The following is a 25,938-nucleotide window of genomic DNA, read 5'->3' on the forward strand; positions in this document are numbered from 1 at the left end:
AAGAGTATGTGCAATATACTCACAAGTCAGGGTTACCGCATAGGCAACCACTATAAAGGCAGGTGGGGAGATTAGACCTGTCCCCACTCAGGATTGAAAAGTTTCTCTCTGTAGATCAAGGAAAAAAGGGGTAACAGCTCTCCACCAAGGGTGGATATGTATAATGTAGTATTGATACAGAGGCGTCAGAAGGATAAAAAGATCTAAAACGTTTAAAAGTGAGGAGATAGTGGTGGACTTACCTCCTCCGGGCAGACACAAGAAAATGACAATCAATTTTCAGCAAAACAGTTTATTTACATACTCCAGTAAAATACAACGCATTTCGTGGGAGTGACCCACTTCCTCAGGCAATAAGATGGAGCATATACAAAAACAGATCTGGTACTATGCCATGCGCCTCAGAGGCTACATCTCTCTTGTGCCTTAAATTCCACCTTGACGAGATTCAATTGACCTGTTTTCAAGCTGCATACATTTGCATACAAAATTTGCATAATGTTGCATTAGCCTTTAATTATTTGCATCTCAATGACCATCCCTACCCGGGATAAATAGAAAACCTGAGTACAGTATCTGCTAGCCAGTGTTACATTAAACATTTCTTCAATCCCATCATGCATTTGCTGGTATGTGCCCCGAGCTATATGTGTGTAAGGCCTGGAACCCACTAGCAGGACGTTACTAAGCCATTTATAAGTGCTTGCTAATGTAATGCTATGGGTGTTATCCCACTAGAGGGATGTGGTTTTCTAAAAATCCCCCTAGCATTGCATTAGCAAGAGCTTTTTCAAATTACTAGCGCTTAGAAAAGACAGCTTGTGGGCTTAGCCCTAAAGTTGAATGAATGAGTAATTTGTCCTATTCTAAATTAATTTCATACATAGCTATATGAAACGTGAGACAGCTCCTTATTGGTGTATGAAACAATTAGACTATACAGTGGTAGAATTGCAGTGCACATGAGCGCACAACAATTTTATCAGCATTTCCTATTCTACCCTCTCAGTACTTCTTTTATCAGCATCCTTACAGTACTATGCACACTGTGTACCTGTTGTAACTACAGGTAGAATTTGCTGTGCGCAAGTATAATCTCCATGTTGCTGTGTAGTGAATATACTTCCATGAAACATAGATCATTTTATTAAAATTGGACTGTTGAAACATATGCCATAATTATTAATTATGTTGTAAAAAAAAATGTGATTTTGCTTCTAGAGTAGACTAAATGCCTTTAACTTTCCAGTTACATAGCAGTTATAGAAAAGAACTATAGTAAAACATTAAAAACTACTGTATATTAGAAGGCAGAATGCATACAGTAAATAGTATCAACAGGGTGACTGAATGACACATCTTTTAAAATGAAATATACTTAGGTGGGAAATACAAAAGAATTCAGGCCTCATTCACATTTAAAAATCGAAAACACAAATGCAAGCGTTTTGTGTTTTTGGGAGCTTTATTTCTCCCCCTCCCGGCGCTCCACTGCACGCTGCATTTCTGGTAAAAGCGCTTTTCCAGAGCGGTTTTGTAATTCAGTCCCTAACGCAAATCAGGAAGTGAACTTTTTGAACTGGAAAATAATAAATACAATGTATTTATTCTTAAAAACGCTCATGCAATCGCTGCACAAAGCGATTTTGTGAGCGTTTTGCGTTTTTCCTACACCTTCCATTGAGGTAAAATCGCCTAAAAAATGGTGGCATTGCTTTGCTGAGTGGATTGCAAACGAACCGCTCAGCTGTGAACTCTCTCATAGGGAATCATTGCACAAGCGTTTTTAGGACGATTTTGAAAATTGCCTGCACTTGAAAAAAGGGCAAAAACGCCCTTAGTGTGAACGAGTCCTGAGAGAAGATAAAAAGTCTACAGGATGGTAATCAATATCTCAGCTCCTTTCTGCAACTAGTAGCCAGAGAAATGCAGAGCTACAGAGCTAAATATGAGGGGAGCTGGAAGAGGGGTCATTCTGCCTGGAGACTGATCTTGTTACAATCCCAGGATGCAACAGCAGCCTGGGCATAGCTCCCAACTATCCATCTTATTGGAGGGACAGTCCCTCTTTAGGAACCAAATCCCTCTGCCCCTCTTTCTTCCTCATTTGTCCCTCTTTCAGGACTTATGTATAGATCTATGTAAATGTATGTATTTTTCATCCAAAAAGGGTTTAATTCACTCTAAACGTTATGCTCATCCTTTAAATTTAAATATTTCTTATTTACAAATGTTAATATAAAGGAAAATGAACCAGGATAGAAAGGACCAATGAGGTTTGAATTATAAAACAACATATTTTTCTTATGAAATGTTATGGTATGCGTGACTAGGGGTGTGCTGGGGGCGTGACTAGGGGTGTGGTAGGGCATGGCTTATGTGTCTCTCTTTCTAGGCTACAAACTATGACGTTTTTAAGAACGAATATAAAAGTTAACGTTTTAGAAAATCTCTGCATTTTTCAGAAATTCTACTATGTAACAAAACTATAGATGGATACTTTGTATTGTAATTCAGGTTTAAACCAGCCAGCTCACCTAATTATCTTATGTTAAAGCGGAATATAACCCTGCATTTCAACTTTGCTCTAAAACATTATTTACAGTATATTATATGCAACCAGCATTTTTTTTTTTACTAGACCAGCATTGGAAGGGTTACACAGAGCTTTAAAGTTACTGGAGAGAACTGCAGACGCATCCGAAGCTTACATAGATACATTTTGTTTACATAAATGTATCTAAGTGTGGAATGTGACTCACTCTCTCTGACTGAGAAGGAGCTGGAGGACAGCCAAAGAGTGTGTAACATTTATCACTTGTTACATTCTATTTAGTTAAATGTATCTATCTGAACTTCTGCATATCTCTCCATGGAACTTTAAACCTCTGTGTTTAACCCTTCCAATGCTGGTCTAGTAAAAAAAAAAATGCTGGTTGCATATAATATGCTGTAAATAATGTTTTAGAGCAAAGTTGAAATGCAGGGTTATATTCCGCTTTAAGCTTGCATACTTTCTCTAGGTCTAGCAAAGTCTATGCATACTCCATTCTAGTAACTGCACTTATTCTGTGAATTCTGCCTTCTTGTTTTGCCAGGAACCCAGATGGTGATGTCAGTCCCTGGTGTTACATAGCTGAGCACGAGGATGGAGTGTATTGGAAATACTGCGACATTCCAACCTGCAGAAGTAAGGCCAGAGAGATCTCTCTTAATCCTGATTTTCTTGTGTGAGATGTGGAAATTCTGCTTGGTGTTTTCTTTTATGTTTAGAACAAAATGCTAGGCTCGGTATCCATTACATTCATAAGTGTTTGCAGAAGCATGACATCACTATCATTGTACATGATGACTGTATGGCAAGAGTCAGCATCATACAGGTAATGCATATATATATATATATATATATATATATATATATATATATATATATATATATATATACTGTATGCCTGTGTTTGTTCCGGAAACACGCTTGTAATCCAAAGCACTCTCCTATATCAAAGCAAATTTCCCCTGAAGCAAGAAGAAAATCAGCCGGCACCGTCAGATATAATGCTCTTTTACAAATTTTTTGTAGCTCTGTCATCTTTACAGCATGACGTTTCGGAGTAGCAATTCCTTTTTCAAATGCATGACAGGTATGACAATACGTATACAAACATAACTCTTCTTATACCCACCAACCCTTCCATTCAGCCAATAGGCTTGACCCAGCCTCACCACCAATCACAGTCTCCGCTGCTATGCGGACCTGATGGGAAACTGGTTGCTTATATGGTGAACCAATCACCTATGTAGAAAAACATTACGTGTTCGGAGGGAGAAGGAGAGCCGGAATTGGGCGCTTTTGAAAAAGGAGTTGCTACTCCGAAACGTCATGCTGTAAAGATGACAGAGCTACAATACATTTCTAAAAGAGCATTATATCTGACGGTGCCGGCTGATTTTCTTCTTGCTTCAGGAGTGGTGGTCCTACAGCCAAGGCACGTCACCATTCAATCTGGACAGTGAGTGCATTTCTACAAATATTTCTAAAGCAAATTTCCCCATGAGAATTAATGTAAATTCAAGTGATTCGTTCCACAATCCAAAAACAGTTATAGAAAGATATTGAATACAAAGGACTGTACTGTATAAAATAAAGATGTAAACAAGACTTTCACTATAACTATAACAGAATCATTGCCAGGGCCGGCCCGCTCATGAGGCGCAGTGAAACATTTGCCTCAGGCGGCAAACTTCTAGGGGCGGCACCCGCCCGTCAATGGGTGCGGGGGGGAGGGGCGGCCGCCGAGCCGGAGTGGTAGCGGGCAGGACGGGGGTATTGGGCCTAGCGGTGGGGAGGGGGGTCGGACCCCCCCTCCCTCGCCTGGGTCCCCCGATCTGCGCTCCCCTCCGGCTTAAATAGGAAGCAGCCGATGCCCAATAGTAAGAGGCACGGGCGGGGAGGACTCACCTTATCCGCGTTCCAGCGTGCGCTCCACTGACGTTACTTCCTGCATCGCCGTCCACTTAGAATATGCGGGGTATGCAGCGGCAATTTTTTCCTAAATTTGCCTCAGGCGGCAAAAAGTCTAGGGCCGGCCCTGATCATTGCCATCTGGTGGTTCTCTACAACCTTTCTTTTCATGTGGCTTTAACAAGGAAGGAACTAATCCAATGACAGTTACTTTTGAGGACTTTGTGGAAATGGGACTTTGTACAGTCCCTACACTCAGATTAAAGACAATCCTGCAGCGTCAAAGGGAGAAGAACCGTCGGCTCGGTTGTGATTATATGACACGGGTAAACGGTTTTTGTTTGTATATCAAGGCATTGATTGTATATCAAGTCAGAATTTCACATTTTTGCTTGTATATCAAAGGGCTTTCAAACCAAGTCTCAATACAAGGTTTTACTGTGTATATATATATATGTGTATATATATATATATATATATATATATATATATATATATATATATATATATATATATATATACTGTATATGTATGTATGCATGTTACAGCAGCCTGCAAAGAGTTCTCACAAATTTTACCATAAGGATCCTACTCGCCATGGGATTCTCTTATATCCACAACTGTTCTACATGAAACTTGCAATAGAAAGGGTCTGGGACATGGATTGGATAAAGCACTGTGTAAATAATAGCTTAGCTGGCCTATGGACTCTAGCATGTGAACATCTGCCCTGGTGTGTCCCTGAGAGATCTAGAGTACCGGATTATCTCCAATTACTGTGTTCCCCTTCTTACCCCGACTCACTGGAAGCTAATCCATCGTACACCGTGCATCCCTACTCCCCCTCAACAGCAACAAATGTGTGTAATGCTGGATCCACACGGTGCGTTCGCACACTCGATTTCCCGCTCGATTCCCATTGATTCGTTTATTTCCAACATGTCCGATTTGGATTTCGATGGATCGTTAGGTCGATTCGGTATACTTTGCATGCGAATCGACCTAACGACCCATCGAAATCCAAATCAGACATGTTGGAAATAAACGAATCAACGGGAATCGAGCGGGAAATCGAGTGCGCGAACGCACCGTGTGGATCCAGCATAAGGTGCTTGGCCCTAAACTTTTGCGGAGGGAGAGTCCTGTTCTCTGTGGGCAATAGTCATTGAGGCTGTCATGCCTTGAGAGTGAACATGGCCAACCTTACTGTGCGGTGCACATTTTGGCAATACGAATAGTGCACCATAATAGTGAAAAGTACCAAGAACATCAGAAGTACATACACTGCACTCTGACATTCTCATTATTGGGCTATGTAGCAGTGCATTGCGGTAATGCACTGCTGCACGCATTTTTGGCAAAACGTAATGCTGACTGCAGTGAGTGGAATCAGCATCGCAACGGACAGCAATGCAGATGGTGAATCTTGTAAATGAGGCCTTAGTGTGTGGCTAACTTTAGAGACAGCAGAAATATAGTTCATTGATTTGACAGTTAGACATTTATCTGGTGTTTGGAGACATCCTAATGTGTAAATGAACCATCCACATCTTTGCACTGTTCTATAAAGCAGGAAGCAAAGGCTGGGTGTATAATGGGGAACATGGCTGAACATTTCATTAGCTAAAACAATGCATATGAACGAGACTAAGACATTAACACATACTAAAAACAATATTTATAATATGGTACATAAGAAAAAGAAACACTTTGAAAAATATATCTAAAAAACGACTACTGTTGATTTATTTTCAGTGACTTTGACATTTAAAGTTGCCTTTGGTTGTGAGTCAGGTACTTTACGTGTTTCTGATGCTATTTTCCCCATAAGCGATAACCTGTGGTGTTGTCTCCAAAACACCATAGTGATGCGTGTTTAGTGAGCCAAGCAGATTAATGTTCACGTATGAGTAGCTGCATGGTCGTTGTCACCGGCCAATGCCATTATAGCAATCTGCCCAACCAAAAATATGCGGCTTTAGAAAATCCTGTGGTTTTCCCATGAGATACCCCAGCGTTCTCATTGACTTTTACTTAAAAAGAAAAATAGGTGGTTTAATTGAGCAGTGTGAAATGGAGTGAGTGGGCAGGAACACAAAAATAGAATCAATTCAGCAATGATGTTTATATGTGTTAATTAAGCATTCTAGATGGGTGTCAGCAGGAAAGAAACAAGTTAAAGAACAAGTATATTGAATACATAAAGAATATTAGACACATCATGTGGTATATAACAGTGTTTATCCGGAGCAGAACTGAGGGAGAACAAAATGGAGATTGATTGACTGATATAGATAGCAAATTGAAATGGGATTGATCTATTACCAAAAATAGAAATGTTTATCTAGCCAAGCAGCACCTGCATCATGATTGCAAAGTGTTGAAGGGCACCTGAAGCAAGAGGGATATGGAGGCTACCATATTTTTTACCTTTTAAACAATGCTGATCCTCTGCCTCCAATACTTTTAGCCAGGGTCGTAACTACATCTCACAAGGCCTTAAAAACTTTTAGGGGCCTCCTTCCTACATTAAGACCCTCCCCCCACCACCCCACTGCTAAGTGAGGAGGAGGTTCTTGGACTTATTCCTTCCTTCACCAGGGCCCTCTTCCCGTGCTCCCCTAGACATGTTCTTTTGAAGCAGATCCAGACCCACAGATCAGCATGGCAGGAGTTACGGCCAGGACTTACCCAGAGGCGTAACAATAGACCCTGCAAGGGATGCAGCCACAGGGGGCCCAGAAGCTGCAGGAGTCCCCATGGAGGGATATGTTTATTTTCCCTGTCCTGAGAGACTGACAACTAAGGGCACAGAGAGAGAAAAAAACTTTCTGCTCTCTGCACAATTGTTCTATTTACTGCATCTGCTCAGCTACTGATAAGGAATCATACAGAGTTTTGTAGACAAAGATTTGTAGATAGTCCCTATTCAGTGTGCAGTGGCCCTTGTGTACAATGCTCTGCCCCCTGCCTTTTCACCCCCTCCTAAAGTGCTGTGTACTGTAGTGATGCTGGAGAAGTCTGCAGAGCCAGTTCTGCTGCCATCAGAGATGGACAGAGTGAGTGTAATAACCTGAGGCTGAAAGCACACTCATCTGTCAGTTTTCTGTATGCGTTTTCTGCACACCATGCGTGTCTGTATGTGTGAAAACATGCGCATTTTATCACTGAAGCTAATGTAATTGATAAAGAAACTGTATGCAGTGCTTCACTGCTGTCTGTTTTTTATCTGCTTGGGGAAAACACATCAACGTGTGCACTAGCAATTGGTTCTCAGTTTACCTGTGCAGAAAGTGGGGGTGGGGTTATAGGGGTTGAAGGGGGTGTTAGGGGGCCCCATCCAAAAAATGTTTAAGTTACGGCTCTGGACTTACCTCTTCCAGTGTCTGGTCAGCTGTCAGACGCCTCCAACTCTGATGCAGGAGATCTGCTGGAGCCCTGGTAAGGGTTGATTTTAGTGAAGCCACACTGTGCTTTTGCCCTGTCTTTACAGTGGGACTTTAGGTAATAACCAGCTTCCATTGCTCTTCTTCCTACCTTTATACATAGCAGACGGTAGTCAGATTCTGCTTCTTTTTACAGCTGTCCTAACTGACCTTAAATTCTCAATCTGCAGGTCAGGGGCGCCTAAAGCCACTGGCACTAAGGGCAGCTGCTTGGAGCGGCATGAGGGAGGGGTGGCGCGCTGCTGCGGGGGGAAACTGCGGCTAATCGCTGCTTTTGCAATCAGCTGCAGCTGCGCTTGTGTCCGATCATGACTCTGCCGCCTGTATACACGCCCCCCTCCCAGGCCCAGCCAATATACTTTTTGCCAGGAGGATCCTCTCACTAGAGTCCCACGCACTCCACCTCCTCGTAATCCCCTGTCCCGCCCCTCTCCCTAGCAGCAGCCGCACGATTTGTTTACTGCTGCGTGCGGCGCCGCATCCAACTCCGCCCCCCACCAGCTAGAAGTTCGGGTCCCCTAGGCTTGCCGCTATCTGACCAATCCACTATGCTTCTCCTGTGCCCCCTGTGTGACGAGCAGGCAGAGGTCAGGTGAGCTGCAGGGGGGAGACTGGGATCAGCGCAGCAATGCTGATCAGTGCAGAGGAGAGAGGAGGACGAGGCAGCTGTGTACTGTGTGAGCCCAGAGCTGTGTATATCGGCATGTAGCATGTGAGCTGTCCGATGCTGATATACACAGCTCTGAGCAGCTCACAGTGCACAGCTGCCTGTCCGTAGACTCACACATCCCCTGCTCTAATCAGTGTGCTGCCAGGAGATCGTCACTCCTGATAAAAACCATCATTGACCGTCACCTGCTGGGGAGGGGGGAGGGGAAGCAATAAAAAACAGCATACATGCTAACAGTGGGGAAGTTAAACATCACACAACATTAGAGCTGTGAAGTAGCTAAGGAGCTGTGGGCCTAGGTGCAAGTTTTACATGGGCCCCCCCAAGCACTCTATACATAACAATTGATATGGCGCACCAAACCTGCCAATGGCAACTACAGTGTCAGAGGTGCAAGAAGGGGATGGGGAGCAGTTTGTTAATGATTATCACTATTCATAGTATCTATAGAAGGGATTATTACCAGCACAGGACCAACAGAGAGCTAATACTGTGATAGCGAGTGGACCCTTCAGGGCCCCTCTGGCCCAAGGGCCCCGATGCGGTCGCTACCTCTGCACCCCCTGTTGCTATGCCCCTTAGAGCAACTATCTAGGACTTTGCTCTGGGTGCACATACATCTAGCCATGATAGGTAGATCAACCAAGAGACAGATTTCTCTCTGAACGAATCTGATCAGAGAGAGATCTGTCAGCTGCTCATAAACTACAGGCCGATTCCCGATCAATTTTATGCTGAAACTGATCAGGAATTGGTCTTGTGACGCAGCATCTGACCACCCGACGCTATCCCCTAATGTAAATTGTGTCCCCAGGTTCCCTGTGCAGTAGAGGTTACCTGGCAGTGTCCATCTCTGCTCTGCCTCACATACATGTGCCCTACGTGGTTGCCGGTGTATATGTGGGTGTGTATGTGACATCACACAGGCACGCACATATACGCTGGTAACCACGCGGGGCATGTGTATGTGAGGCAGTGCGAAGACGGAGCCATTGGCGGACACAGACAGGTAACGTATACTGCACGTTACGATTATTTTCTGGTGAAAGATTGCTGCATTAAGATTATTTTCTGATGAAACTTCGCAGCATTATGATTATTTTATGGTGAAACTTTGCTGCATTAATGTACCCCTGACGCCAGTATTTTTAATGTTTTCCTCCCTGGTGCTAAGTGACTAAAACAGCGTCATCCTCCCACCTCCAGCACTCCCTGCGGCCCCCGTTCTGACATCACATATGGGCAGGGAGGAAGTGGCAGTTCTTCCTCCCTGTGCCAGTCCTCAACTCAGCCCCTTCCACCTGCCGCTTTAATTCCTGTTATGATCTGCTGTACACAGTGCGCAGGGGAGCTGCGCTGTGTGTGGTCTTGTGGTGATTGAGGTTGGAAGGATATCCGACCTCAATAATCACAAGTCCGCACACAGCGCAGCTCTGTGGCCCGCTGTTTGCAGTGGTTCATGAGCGGAACTAGAGCGTCAGGTGGAGGGGCTGCATTATGGATGGGCAGAGGGGACGAGGAACTGCCACTTCCTCCCCGTCCATATTCGACGTTCTGCTCAGTCGAAGATTACGACTGAGCAGAATTGGGTCTACAGGGGGCGGATGGTGCTGTGTGCTAGTCGCACCGCACCAATAACGTAATCGATAGTAAAAATATCAGGACCAAGGTCTGGGTCAGGGGTACTTTAAGATTGTCATGGGGGGGCCACCACGGGAGGGGGGGGGGGGGGCGCCACAGGTTTTCTTGCCTGGAGTGACAAAATGGCTAGAGGCGCCCCTGGGTCGCAGGTGACCTTTTCCAGTCCGCCCTATGCAAGACCCCAGTGTTTCACCTAATCAGGGTGTAGAAGACAATGGTTTAAGTTCACATTGTGTGTGAGGTGGACTTAAATCGCATCTATTTTCAGTCAGCACTGCAGATTCAGCAAGAGTATCCTGAGCCAAATCCCTGACCTCTCTCAACCTTATTTGTTGTGTGATGGTGATAGGGTGGGATGAGGGATAGTGAAATACTCCCTCACTTGGAGATGAACAAGAGATGTCATTTGGAATGCATTTCCACCCAAACTGAAGGATTTACACTTGTCGTTTTACGGTTAACACTCGTTTTCCACAGCAGGTTGTTATATTTATGTTTGGCTAGGTATGATTACCCCTTCATCTAAAACTGCATGCTTTTGCCAAATTGTAGCCTGCAGCAGTTTTTACAACTCTGCCTACTTTGTATTCATTATGAGGCTACAGTGCAGATTTTATATTCCAGACAAGGCTGATCGGTTACCAAACATGCAGCAGGTGCCCGAGGAGTTTCAACTCTATAACAAAGCTTTGACAGCCATTGTGCTGCTTGGATGTCCGCAATTCATGGAGTTATAGTCCATTAATGTGAACCTGTTCCTATTCATTTCTTAGTCAGCTGCATCATTATGAAACTCTAAATTAATCTCTTAAAAAAAAGGATGTTTTTCTTCCCTTTTTTATAATCTTGCTCAAATGTCTCTCACACAAATTGAGCATATATTTACTGTAAGATGAATAAACTAGCCATGTACTAAATGACCAGGATATACCGTTAATCCTTATGTGATGCTGTCAGCTGCTCTCCTTACATAAGATGGTACGGTCTGGGGTATTGCAGATTCTGAGTATAAAAATTGCATGCATGCTTCCACCTTGTACCCCACAATGCCATGCACAGCAGCCACTCATTCCATGTCCCAGAAACTGAGATGCCTGTTCTGTTACTGTCAAGAAGTGAAGAATTTCTTAAAATTCTTTCTTGTTAAGGGCACTGTGAGAAAACGCGGAAAAGCCGCCGCAAGTACTCAGAGTAAGGCGGCTGATTCCAAATTCAACATGGCAGGTTGCGCGCAGAGACCTGCATTCACTGGCTTGACGGAGCGCGGAGAAACCGCCGCATGCCCAGAGAACAGGGCGGCGGATTCCGCGTCCGACGCGGCGCATAGGCCTACTTCTGTCAGTACTGCTGAACGCGGAGAAAACACATCCAAAACAGTAGAGGCATTACAACACATGTCTGGTGTGGCTGGGACTGATAGTCCACACCAGTTCAGAAGGACGCGTGTGCGCGCGGAGAGGCAGAGCATTTATGACAGCCAGAAGGGTGTCAGCTGACCAGGCCGGTCAGCTGACAATTCTTTCAGTTTTCATTGGTCCAGCACTTAGGGGAGGCGCAGGTGAGCGCTGGTGTATATATACTGGGTGCTGGTCATTCTTCTGGTGTCTGGCGTTGCGATCACTACGTGGTAGCACTCAGACCTTGTCAGTATCTGTGTTACATTAGACCAGTTTCCAAGGTGTTGATGACCAAGGAACACACACCTTAGTCTAGGGATTCTGTTATCATCTGTGTTAGTATCTAGACCAGTTTCCAAGGTGTTGATGACCAAGGAACTCACACCTTAGTCTAGGAATTGTTGATTATTTGTTATGACCTTCTGCTTTCCTGACCATTCTTCTGATCTCTGATTTTGTACCTTTTGTCATTCTGATACTCTGTTGCCAAACCCGGCTAGTCTTAAGATTCTGCATCTGTCTCCTGTCTCTGTACTGTATCTGTCCGTGTGTTAACGACCTGGCCTGCCCGACCTCGAGAACTATCTCTCCTGTTGAGAGATAGTTCACAGATCTGTCAGTGACACTCCCTCATTGGTGTCACTCTCGTACTGTCCTTCCCACTCTCGGCCTGACTCCTCCCTGCGGAGAGCTCAGACCAACGGAAGGAACTTGCTGCGGAGCAGTACTTCTTATTGCTCTAGCACCTGATATTCAGGTGCGGTCCTCAAAGTATTATTGTTGCACCAAAACACTCTCATCACTCAGGTGTCCAGAGGTTAGAGATATATCTGATTATCAGTGATACTGCAGATCATCAATAATTGGGTATATATCTGCATTCTGGGTGATACTGCAGATCACCGGTAATCAGATCCTCTCTGTGTTACACCGATCGTTACAGAACGCCAGACCTAAAAAATACAAATGGACGCACACACTGACCGTCTGGGCACACTTACCACTTCGGTGGAGACCATCAACCAAGTGCTGGGTAATCACAAAGCGATGATTGACGCTTTGTCCGGGTCTTTACAAACCCTTCAGACGGCCGTGGATGAGGTGCGATCCCCTCCTAGCACAGACATACGTATGCCTGTAACTGAAACATTTTCTGGTCACAGATCTGACTTTCGAAATTTTAGGAGTAGAGGGTTGTCATACTTTGAGTTGAGACCTAGATCTTCAGGAACCATGACCCAAAGGGTCACATTTATTAAGACTTTGTTATCAGGCGATTCTCAGACCTGGGCATACAGTCTGCCCACCGGAGATTTAGCCTTAACCTCCGTAGATGATTTTTTTAAAGCTATGGCAGTAATTTACGACGATCCAGACATTGCCTCGACTTCTGAGCGGAAGCTCAAGTTGTTGCGTCAAGGCAAGAGTCCGGTCGAGGAGTATGCGGCCGTATTTAGGAGGTGGTCAGTTTCAGCCAGGTGGGACACCTATGCCCTTTTAGACTGTTTCTTATCAGGATTATCAGATGAGGTCTCTGACCTTATGTTAAGTCAGCCTGAACCAAAAACCGTTGATGAGGCCATTTCATCGGCCATCAGGATTGATCGCAGATTACGCTATCAAAGGCAGACCCGGGGTAGGAACAATGTTAAAATGGTGTCCTACGCTGTGCCTCCATCTCCTCCCGTTTCACCTCCACCCGAGCCAATGCAGATTGGTCGGTCAAGACTGTCTCAAGTGGAGCGGAGACGCAGGATTTCTGAGCAGTTGTGTCTTTATTGTGCAGAGGGAGGGTCATAGAGTACGAAATTGCCCTAAGAAGTCGGGAAACGCTACTGCCTAGAGGATAAGCGGTTACTTCTTCCTTGTATGATTACATGGGATGATAAATCTGAAGTCTCTGAGGCCTTCATTGATTCAGGCTCAGCGGCTAATTTTATGGATTACGAATTTGCTAAGAGATTGGGTATTCCGCTCACCCCGGTAAAACCACCCCTCCAGGTTACGGCAGTGGATGATTCACCCCTGCAGCGTAACCATCCTCTGTCCCAGACACCAGAGGTGGAAGTCACTATAGGGTGCTGCATAGATAGAAATTGCAGTTTTTTGTGTTGCGCATGACAACCTCCACAGTCATCCTTGGCATGCCGTGGTTACACCTTCACTCCCCTCAGATAAATTGGGCTACTGGTCAGCTAACGAGCTGGTCAGCCCATTGTTTTTGTCATTGTTTAGTGAAGGTGACCTTAGGCCAGACCAGGATTCATGTGGAGGGAGTTCCGGAACAATATGCTGAGTTTTCGGACGTGTTTTGTCCCAAAGCTGCCGATAAACTACCTCCACATCGCCCTTTCGAATGCCCCATTGATCTTCGATCGGGTTGTATGCCCCCTAGAGGTCATCTCTACAATTTGTCTGGGCCAGAAAAGGTGGCCATGCAAGAGTACATCCGTGAAAACTTAGTTAAAGGATTCATTCGCCCCTCCCGGTCGCCTGCAGGAGCAGGTTTCTTTTTTGTAAAGAAGAAAGACGGAGGCCTTCGGCCATGCATTGATTACCGGGGACTGAATAAGATCACAGTTAAAAATCGCTATTCATTACCTTTGATGGGCGATTTATTCACTCAAGTCACCAATGCTAAGATTTTTTCGAAATCGGATTTGCGGGGTGCATACAACCTGGTGCGGATCAGAGAGGGCGATGAATGGAAGACGGCCTTTAACACACCCGACGGGCATTACGAATACCTGGTGATGCCCTTCGGGTTGTGTAACGCCCCGGCCGTCTTTCAGGAACTCATCAATGAAGTTTTCAGGGAGGTGTTGGGTAAATTTGTCCTAATATACCTGGACGATATACTAATCTTCTCAGACAACCTCTCTGAGCACAGGTCTCATGTCAAATTTGTGCTGTCTCAACGCTCTGGGCTGCAGGGAAGATTACACCCGTGTGCCTATTTCTCTCGGAGGTTTTCACCAGCAGAGAAAAACTACGATATAGGCAACAGGGAGCTCCTAGCCATTAAGTTGGCCTTTGAAGAATGCTGGGCATCTGGGGGCCTCCAGAACACAAGACTTGGTTGCTAGGTGTGCTTGGTGGCCTTCTCTGGCAACAGACTGCAAGGAGTATGTTAGAGAGTGTGCAGTGTGTGCTAAAAGCAAACCCTCCCGTTTGGCACCTGTGGGAACGTTGCAGCCTTTGCCCACCACGAGTGAACCGTGGACCCATTTGTCCATGGATTTTGTGGGTGAGCTTCCAAGGTCTGAAGGCATGTCGGTCATTTGGGTGGTAGTCGACCGTTTCAGTAAAATGGCCCATTTTGTGCCCTTGAAAGGACTCCCCTCGGCCCAGGAGTTGGCCGATCTTTTCATCATCTACGTTTTCCGACTACACGGCATTCCGGAAAACATAGTGTTAGATCGGGGAGTCCAATTTGTTTCTAGATTTTGGAGGGCATTTTGTCATCAAATGGGCATGGAACTGTCATTTTCGTCGGGCTACTACCCACAGACCAATGGTCAGACGGAGAGGGTTAATCAGTCTTTGGAACAATTTTTAAGGTGTTATGTTGCGGATGTGCAAAATGATTGGGTCAAGTTCTTGCCATATGCAGAATTTGCGCACAATAATTTGAAAAACTCTTCCTCTGGATTTTCTCCGTTTCAGGTGGTAACCGGAAAGTTGCCCAAGTTCTCCCCATTACCAGTAGCTTCCACTCCGTTTCCAGCTCTGGAGGCTTGGCAAAAATCATTTAAAGCCATTTGGGGAATCATGAGAAATAATTTGGAGAAGGCTTTTCAAAATCAGAAAGGTCAAGCTGAGAAGAAACGATCCTTGGAGTGGAAGTTCCGACCAGGAGACCTGGTCTGGGTGTCCACACGTCATTTGACCCTGAAACAACCCTCGCCCAAGTTAGGTCCCAGGTTTGTGGGCCCTTTTCCTGTAACCAGGAAGATCAACAATGTTACTTATGCCATTGATCTTCCTGCCAGCATGCGTGGTGTAAGATCGTTTCATGTGTCTCTGCTTAAACCAGCAGTCCATGTGGGTGCCACTCCTCCTCCTCCTGTGATGGTAGACGACTAACCTGAGTACGAAGTAGAAAAGATTTTAGACTCACGTGTAGTGCAGAACTCGGTACAGTATCTGGTGCACTGGAAGGGGTATGGTATTGAGGGGAGAACATGGGTACCTGAGTGTCGCATGCATGCGGACAGATTAAGAAGGGAATTCCGCGCTCTATATCCTGAGAAGCCGGGTAGGAGCTGTCCGGAGTCCACTCCTCAGGGGGGGTGTACTGTGAGAAAACGAGTAAGGCGGCTGATTCCGCGTTAAACATGGCAGGTTGTGCGCAGAGACCTGCATTCACTGGCTTGATGGAGCGCGGAGAAACCGCCGCATTCCCAGAGAACAGGGCGGCGGATTCTGCGTGCGACGCGGTGCATAGGCCTACTTCTGTCAGTACTGCTGAACGCAGAGAAAACGCCGCACGCTCGGACAGCGGTGCGGCGGATTCCGCATCCAAAACAGTAGAGGCATTACAACACATGTCTGGTGTGGCTGGGACTGATAGTCCACACCGGTTCAGAAGGACGCGTGCGCGCGTAGAGAGGCAGAGCATTTATGACAGCCATAAGGGTGTCAGCTGACCAGGCCGGTCAGCTGACAATTCTTTCAGTTTTCATTGGTCCAGCACTTAGGGGAGGCGCAGGTGAGCGCTGGTGTATATATACTGGGTGCTGGTCATTCTTCTGGTGTCTGGCGTTGCGATCACTACGTGGTAGCACTCAGACCTTGTCAGTATCTGTGTTACATTAGACCAGTTTCCAAGGTGTTGATGACCAAGGAACACACACCTTAGTCTAGGGATTCTGTTATCATCTGTGTTAGTATCTAGACCAGTTTCCAAGGTGTTGATGACCAAGGAACTCACACCTTAGTCTAGGAATTGTTGATTATTTGTTATGACCTTCTGCTTTCCTGACCATTCTTCTGATCTCTGATTTTGTACCTTTTGTCATTCTGATACTCTGTTGCCAAACCCGGCTAGTCTTAGGATTCTGCATCTGTCTCCTGTCTCTGTACTGTATCTGTCCGTGTGTTAACGACCTGGCCTGCCCGACCTCGAGAACTATCTCTCCTGTTGAGAGATAGTTCACAGATCTGTCAGTGACACTCCCTCATTGGTGTCACTCTCGTACTGTCCTTCCCACTCTCGGCCTGACTCCTCCCTGCGGAGAGCTCAGACCAACGGAAGGAACTTGCTGCGGAGCAGTACTTCTTATTGCTCTAGCACCTGATATTCAGGTGCGGTCCTCAAAGTATTATTGTTGCACCAAAACACTCTCATCACTCAGGTGTCCAGAGGTTAGAGATATATCTGATTATCGGTGATACTGCAGATCATCAATAATTGGGTATATATCTGCATTCTGGGTGATACTGCAGATCACCGGTAATCAGATCCTCTCTGTGTTACACCGATCGTTACAGGCACCCATTTTGATGTAGAACAGGGTTTGAATCTGGACTGAAACCAATTTCTAACCAGTGAGGAGTCCAAGGGCAAGACTCCCAAGTGCTTTAAGTGGTGCCCACCAGGGTGGTTTACTGAGCGTGCTTTAATAGGCTACAAATCTCCATAGCCACCCATGTACTTTGAGAACCAACCCAAAAAAAAAGCACTTTACAAGTGTTAACTTTTCAAATCTGAGACTTCACCTTTTGTGGACTGATCCTTTTAATGTAGCTTTTTGAACCACTCATGCCATAGGCTGAAAACTTCAAATACACACACACATGAAGTGCACTTTAGCAGCATAGCTGAACTTTTTTTAAACACCCTATTTGCATTAAAGGTACAAATAGAATGTTTATAAACGTCCATTTTGCAGGAAGTGGTTAAACATAAGCTCTTAACTATACCAGTATAAAAAATGTCCTTACAGTAAAGTCAACAGAACAGAAATATGCTTATATTCCAGAATGTATTATGTCAAATATTTGTGCCTGGGGCAATGCAGATATATGAAGGCAATAAACCTCTACCATCAGCTCTCTGGCAGTTTCAACCAATGATCATGAGTCAGGCTTCATAGGTAGGAGACATAAATAGTGTCAGTGGAGACAAAGTTTTCTCTTCATGTTTCCTCTCCAGAACAGAATAACTCTCATTAGTGCTGAACGGAAGTGAGAAATGAAAAGGGAAGACGTAATGACTGTGGAATTATGATGTGCAACCAGACAGCTTGACTCTCCCTAATTACAAACTGCGAACACTACGTAGGGGCATCAGGTCACATAACAGTCATAACGGGTGACATAGAAAACACCAGGTAGGAGAGAATGATAGGCTCTCTACTTCTTGTTCTGTGATGACTATATACATGCACTGATGTCTGAAGACTCAAAAAACTCAAGAATGAGGTATTTTCCCACAGAGGTGCATCATACATTTTGTGTACTACAGATTATCTAGGCAAAACCTTTGCTTTGTCTATATGTATTGGCACAGTGTAGTCCTGTGCCTCTGACTCCTTGGAGTTATGTGTACACGTGGCACAGTCTAGTCCTGTGCCTCTGACTCCCGGGAGTTATGTGTACACATGGCACAGTCTAGTCCTGTGCCTCTGACTCCTGGGAGTTATGTGTACACATGGCACAGTCTAGTCCTGTGCCTCTGACTCCCGGGGGTTATGTGTACACATGGCACAGTCTAGTCCTGTGCCTCTGACTCCCGGGGGTTATGTGTACACATGGCACAGTGTAGTCCTGTGCCTCTGACTCCTTGGAGTTATGTGTACACGTGGCACAGTCTAGTCCTGTGCCTCTGACTCCTGGGAGTTATGTGTACACGTGGCACAATCTAGTCCTGTGCCTCTGACTCCTGGGAGTTATGTGTACACGTGGCACAGTCTTGTCCTATGCCTCTGACTCCTGGGAGTTATGTGTACACGTGGCGCAGTCTAGTCCTGTGCCTCTGACTCCTGGGAGTTATGTGTACAGATGGCACTGGCACAGTCTAGTCCTGTGCCTCTGACTCCTGGGAGTTATGTGTACACATGGCACTGTCTTGTCCTATGCCTCTGACTCCTGGGAGTTATGTGTACACGTGGCGCAGTCTAGTCCTGTGTCTCTGACTCCTGGGAGTTATGTGTACAGATGGCACAGTCTAGTCCTGTGCCTCTGACTCCTGGGAGTTATGTGTACACATGGCACAGTCTAGTCCTGGGCCTCTAACTACTGGGAGTTATGTGTACACATGGCACTGGCACAGTCTAGTCCTGTGCCTCTGACTCCTGGGAGTTATGTGTACACATGGCACTGTCTTGTCCTATGCCTCTGACTCCTGGGAGTTATGTGTACACGTGGCGCAGTCTAGTCCTGTGCCTCTGACTCCTGGGAGTTATGTGTACAGATGGCACAGTCTAGTCCTGTGCCTCTGACTCCTGGGAGTTATGTGTACACATGGCACAGTCTAGTCCTGGGCCTCTAACTACTGGGAGTTATGTGTACACATGGCACTGGCACAGTCTAGTCCTGTGCCTCTGACTCCTGGGAGCTATGTGTACACATGGCACTGTCTAGTCCTGTGCCTCTGACTCCTGGGAGTTATGTGTACACATGGCACAGTCTAGTCCTGTGCTTCTGACTCCTGGGAGTTATGTGTACACGTGGTACAGTCTAGTCTTGTGCCTCTGACTCCTGGGAGTTATGTGTACACATGGTACAGTCTAGTCCTGTGCCTCTGACTCCTGCAAGTTATGTGTAAACGTGGCACAGTCTAGTCCTGTGCCTCTGACTCCTGGAAGTTATGTGTACACATGCCACAGTCTAGTCCTGTGCCTCTGACTCCTGGAAGTTATGTGTACACATGGCACAGTCTAGTCCTATGCCTCCGACTCCTGGAAGTTATGTGTACACATGGCACAGTCTAGTCCTGTGCCTCTGACTCCTGGGAGTTATGTGTACACATGGCACAGTCTGGTCCTGTGCCTCTGACTCCTGGGAATTATGTGCACACATGGCACAGTCTAGTCCTGTGCCTCTGACTCCTGGGAGTTATGTGTACACATGGCACAGTCTAGTCCTGTGCCTCTGACTCCTGGGAGTTATGTGTACACATGGCACAGTCTAGCCCTGTGCCTCTGACTCCTGGGAGTTATGTGTACACATGGTACAGTCTAGTCCTGTGCCTCTGACTCCTGCAAGTTATGTGTAAACGTGGCACAGTCTAGTCCTGTGCCTCTGACTCCTGGAAGTTATGTGTACACATGCCACAGTCTAGTCCTGTGCCTCTGACTCCTGGAAGTTATGTGTACACATGGCACAGTCTAGTCCTATGCCTCCGACTCCTGGAAGTTATGTGTACACATGGCACAGTCTAGTCCTGTGCCTCTGACTCCTGGGAGTTATGTGTACACATGGCACAGTCTGGTCCTGTGCCTCTGACTCCTGGGAATTATGTGCACACATGGCACAGTCTAGTCCTGTGCCTCTGACTCCTGGGAGTTATGTGTACACATGGCACAGTCTAGTCCTGTGCCTCTGACTCCTGGGAGTTATGTGTACACATGGCACAGTCTAGCCCTGTGCCTCTGACTCCTGGGAGTTATGTGTACACATGGCACAGTCTAGTCCTGTGCCTCTGACTTCTGGGAGTTATGTGTACACATGACACAGTCTAGTCCTGTGCCTCTGACTCCTGGGAGTTATGTGTACACATGGCTCAGTCTAGTCCTGTGCCTCTGACTCCTGGGAGTTATGTGTACACATGGCACAGTCTAGTCCTGTGCCTCTGACTCCTGGGAATTATGTGCACACATGGCACAGTCTAGTCCTGTGCCTCTGACTTCTGGGAGTTATGTGTACACACGGCACAGTCTAGTCCTGTGCCTCTGACTTCTGGAAGTTATCTGTACACATGACACAGTCTAGTCCTGTGCCTCTGACTCCTGGGAGTTATGTGTACACATGACACAGTCTAGTCCTGTGCCTCTGACTCCTGGGAGTTATGTGTACAAATGGCTCAGTCTAGTCCTGTGCCTCTGACTCTTGGGAGTTATGTGTACACATATTGCACAGTCCAGTCCTGTGCCTTTGGCTCCTGGGAGTTGTGTACACATGGCACAGTCTAGTCCTGTGCCTCTGACTCCTGGGGGTTATGTGTACACATAGCACAGTCTAGTCCTGTGCCTCTGACTCCTAGGAGTTATGTGTACACATGGCGCAGTCTAGTCCTGTGCCTCTGACTCCTGGGAGTTATGTGTACACATGGCTCAGTCTAGTCCTGTGCCTCTGACTCCTGGGAGTTATGTGTACACATGGCTCAGTCTAGTCCTGTGCCTCTGACTCCTGGGAGTTATGTGTACACATGGCACAGTCTAGTCCTGGGCCTCTGACTCCTGGGAGTTATGTGTACACATGGCTCAGTCTAGTCCTGTGCCTCTGACTCCTGGGAGTTATGTGTACACATAGCACAGTCTAGTCCTGTGCCTCTGACTCCTAGGAGTTATGTGTACACATGGCACAGTCTGGTCCTGTGCCTCTGACTCCTGGGAATTATGTGTACACATGGCACAGTCTAGTCCTGTGCCTCTGACTCCTGGGAGTTATGTGTACATGTGGCACAGTCTTGTCCTATGCCTCTGACTCCTGGGAGTTATGTGTACACATAGCACAGTCTAGTCCTGTGCCTCTGACTCCTGGGAGTAATGTGTACACATGGCTCAGTCTAGTCCTGTGCCTCTGACTCCTGGGAGTTATGTTTACACATGGCACAGTTATCACCGCACCCAGCCATTTGGGCATAGGATATCAGGGTTTTGTTTGTGAATCTAATGTCCAAAAAGTTGTCTCTACCCACCTGACCTACCCTTACCATAATTCCCCTATATAATTTAATACTTATCTAAATCTCCCTAGGTTAAACATTCCCTTTCCCCATAAGCAGAACTTTATCTGCCTATTGTGAGGCCTTTGTGATCTCTGCAATGCCAATTACCGGAGAAATCGCAAATACATCCGATTACAGAATCCCATAGTAACAGCCAATCCTCTGAGCTTCCGGGGCCCCCTGCTGGGAAGCCAAAGAAGGAGTTATGTAACTTCTAGCAGTATTGTACCAAGCTAAGCTGAGGGCAATTAACATCTGTTTATCACAAGCATATATCTTCTTCACCTAAATTGACAAAGGAAAATTTTCACTCCTTGCTCCAGAGCTGGAGAGAAACTGATCTTATCTGATGATTCCCTCCAAACAGCTGCTTTCAACAGGAACAGCTGACCTTACTGTAACCCAACAATTACTTATTTCCATATTTTCTTCATATTTGATGGGTTAGGAGCCTCCTAGTTTGCCATAGCACTCATGTCTCATATGTGCAGACTTGTGGTGCCCTGCTGAATGCAGGTGTGCAGTCCAATTGGTGATATGACCTACGAGCATGGGGAGACTGACAAAGCAGGAACTTTGCCAGATTTTCTCTCTGCCCTGCCCTTTGTTCCAATTACACCAGGCTGGACTTTTGCGTGTCATAGCCATTCCCAGCTACAGAGTGGACAAACTACTACATACATATTAATATGGTCAGTCTGTGATTGGGATTGATACATGAATACAAGTGGATGCTTTCTGTTTACTCTAACAAGTGGTCAATCTGTGATTGGAATCACCACCACACTGTGATAGAGTCTGAAGTAGCAAGAAGTTTCAAATCTGATGGAATCTTGTGCATGGGTCATGGTTATGCAATACATCTTCTGAGATAGCGTATATCACCGGAGTTTTGGACATATATAACCTATTTTTAGGGAGGTTTTTTGTGATCTCCTATTATTTACGGATTTTGACAGTGGCATCAAATTGAGCCTCGATTGCAAGTTTTACAATGGGGCCCCCCAAACACTCTATACATAACAATTGATACGGCACACCAAAACCTGCCAATGGCAACTACAATGTCAGAGGTGCAAGAAGGAGATGGGGGACAGTTTGTTAATGATTAACACTATTCAAAGTATCTATAGAAGTGATTATTATGAGCGCAGGACCAATAGAGAGATAATACTGTAGTTGAGGGAGGGCCCTCCGGGGCCCTATAGCCCAAGAGCCCTGATGCAGTCGCAACCTCTGCAACCCCTATTGCTACGCCCCTGGATTTTGATAGGATTTTATCATGCCGTAAATATACAATTTTGAATAAAATAATAAAGCTCATTTGATTAATAAATTCACATGTACCCAAGAGCCAATTTTTCCAGTCTGTTTTGGTGTAATTTATGTAAATTGAGCCTGGTAACTCTGTTATATGCCCCGGTAAAGGTGGTTCCTATGCTTTATATTGATGGTTTCATCATCGGGTTTATTCATTGACAGGAATGATGTGAGAAGTCTGTGCTATCTGTTTTATCCTTTGCACAGTTGTCAGTGTGTCCGCCGTGCTTGGGGTGCTCGCTAATTAAATAAGGTAACGTAGAGGTTATGTGGGGATATTTTTTACGTCCTCCTGGATAATTCACAGAGCAATACTTTGACAAGTAGCAGCTGCTCTAATTATTTCCCTGAAACCAGATCTCTGGGGAAGGAATGGGCATGAGAGTCGGTGAAGACTTCTATCCCATTCTTAATGTGAAACTGTTGTTGCTGCCTGTGTAATACTTGCTGGCGTGGAAATGAATCACATGAAACGAGGCCTTTCTCAGACACCAAAAGAGAGTGTCTCCCCAACAAGACAGAGGCGGATAACCTGCCTGGCGCTTTAAATGTTCACAGTGTGTCACATTTTGCTTCAGTAACCTTCGTAACTGAGAATGTTTTATTGCACAGCTTCTAAGAGAGAGACATCAATATTTTATTTCTCATGCATTTACCTTGATTCGCGCGACTGGCGTGCTGCTGGTGTCCTTACCAAAATGAACCCGTGTAACTTTGCCTGTTTCTTGTAGATGATGTCGAAATAATTGCACATTACTATGGATAGGCTATAAAATGGAAATTATTATTTCTTTTTTTTCCCCCAAAATGTTGTTTACTTTTACCGCATTTTAACTTGGAGGTTTTGTCAGCTCACTGCAGATGTCCAAATTTTTCTTACGGCTAAATTTTCTTTGCCTTTCCATCAGAGCCCTTTGCAGTATGTAGCTGTCAGAATTTCCATTCTTTATACTGTTTTGATCCATTGGCTGCTTGAAAAAGTGGCCTAAAGATATATTTATTTGGAATTGAACTGTATAGAACACATAAGCACAATTCAGAATTCAGAATATCCTTGTCTTGTTGGGGAGACATCCTTGGTGAGGATTAGGTTGTGAGCTCCTCTCAGGACAGTGACAAGCCTATGAGCTCTGTAAAGTTCTGCAGAGGATGTCACCACTATATAAATGCATAATAGTAGCATGGTAGAACATTAAACTACAACTATAGTAGAGATTAGATTGGCTTCTCTGAGGACTGACAGTGACATGACTATGTACTCTGTTAAGTGCTACGAAATATGTCACTGCTATATAAACACATAATAATAGCATGATAGGACATTAGACTATGGCTATACTAGGGATTACATTGGGGGCTCCTCTGAGGACATGACTATATACTATGTACAGTTCTGCAGGAAATGTCAGTGCAATACAAATACATAATAATAGCATGATAGGACATTAGACTATGGCTATGGTAGGGATTAGATTGTGAGCTCCTCTGAGGACATGACTATATACTATGTACAGTTCTGCAGGAAATGTCAGTGCAATACAAATACATAATAATAGAATGATAGGATGTTAGACTATAACTTTGATAGGGATTAGACTGTGAACCCCACTGAAAAACAGTTATTGAATGACTATGTATTCTGTAAAGTACTGCAGAAGATGTTAGTGCTCAGTGGCGTAGCTAAGGAGCTGTGGGCCCCGATGCAAGTTTTACATTGGGGCCCCTCATGCACTCTATACATAACAATTGTTACGGTGCACCAAAATCTGCCAATGGCAACTACAGTGTCAGAGATGCAAGAAGGGGATGGGGAACAGTCTGTTAATGATTACCACTATTCAAAGTATCCATAGAAGTGATTATTATGAGCACAGGACAAATAGAGAGCTAATACTGTAGTTGAGGGAGGGCCCTTTGGGGCCCCTCTGGCCCAAGGGCCCCGATGCGGTCGCAACCTCTGCAACCCCTATTGCTACGCCCCTGTTAGTGCTATATAAATTCACAAACATAATAATAATAAGTGACCAATGTGATTAATGCACCATCTCTGCCCAAATACCAATACTGATAACCCTTATATCAGATTTTTGACCCTCTCTCCATGTTTCTCAACATTATTGCAGCACATACCCCTTAACCAGAGGTAGGGTTTACTGAGTACCCAATATTGTGACTACACCTTGACACAGACATATTTGTTCGAAGTACTCAATATTTGCATGTACATGCTTTTGGAACATTCCTTTATGCGTTTAACTAAAAATACTTATTTGGGTTCATTAATGCATCAGAATTAGAATAATTTATTTTGCCAAGTACAAAGGGGGGTTGTACCCGGAATTGGTTTTGGCTCATCATTTAGCATAGGTTAAATCCAAAAACTCATTGTAATAGATTAACTAATAGAGGTTCAAGTACCTTCTAAACCCAGCCCAAGTACTCAACACCTACCACCTGTTGAGAATCTAGGTGCTAGTCCTTTTTATGTAGTATATACCTGCATGTGTCCAATTCCTGGCACATCTTTATTCAATGGGGTTACTGCACCTTATGCATTAGAATTGTGTGTTTTCATGAGGTTTTTTTGTTTTTGGTATGAGCATCTTCAAAATATTATAGAATGCAAATGCTTAATTTAGCATACAATGAATCTTTATTCGTTTGTGATAAAAGAAGTATGATTAGTAAAAAAGATAGCGGTTATAGAAGATTGAAAAAAATAAACTATAACGCTCCAAGCTATGATTTAAAATTCAGCTTTATTTTAAATAATACAAGATCTTATTTTTAGAATGTGATAATATATTTTAAACAAATCACAACTGAGAATTTTAATGACATTTTTAATGACAGGCAAACCTCCATGAAAACGTTTATAGATACGGTAACGGTTTTATTTTACATCTAAATTCTAGATGTGTCTATAAATAGGTGAAAGGAGAGTCTTGCAGCTCATCTTCAGGCAAATATAAAAAAAAGATACGTTTTATACAGTTTTCTGTGTATACTTCTCTAAAAATGCACTATTAAAGTATACTTAAACTGAAAATAAACTGAGGAGCTAAACAATTGTATCTATTCTCCTACTCTTCAATATGACTTTTTTT

At 44.8% G+C, this 25,938-nt stretch overlaps 1 protein-coding gene across 2 annotated transcripts in view; it reads left to right on the forward strand.

The window, feature by feature from the left end:
• KREMEN1 (kringle containing transmembrane protein 1) overlaps positions 1-25,938 on the forward strand; it is a 202,421-nt gene that overhangs the window by 109,715 nt on the left and 66,768 nt on the right. For both annotated transcript variants that reach the window (XM_068271634.1, XM_068271635.1), the window contains exon 3: positions 3,099-3,190. In XM_068271634.1, the coding sequence (XP_068127735.1) occupies positions 3,099-3,190 (92 nt within the window). The remainder of the gene's footprint in view (positions 1-3,098; positions 3,191-25,938) is intronic.

The sequence above is a fragment of the Hyperolius riggenbachi genome, chromosome 1 (assembly GCF_040937935.1).
Source record: "Hyperolius riggenbachi isolate aHypRig1 chromosome 1, aHypRig1.pri, whole genome shotgun sequence".
In the NCBI taxonomy this organism is placed as follows: domain Eukaryota; kingdom Metazoa; phylum Chordata; class Amphibia; order Anura; family Hyperoliidae; genus Hyperolius; species Hyperolius riggenbachi.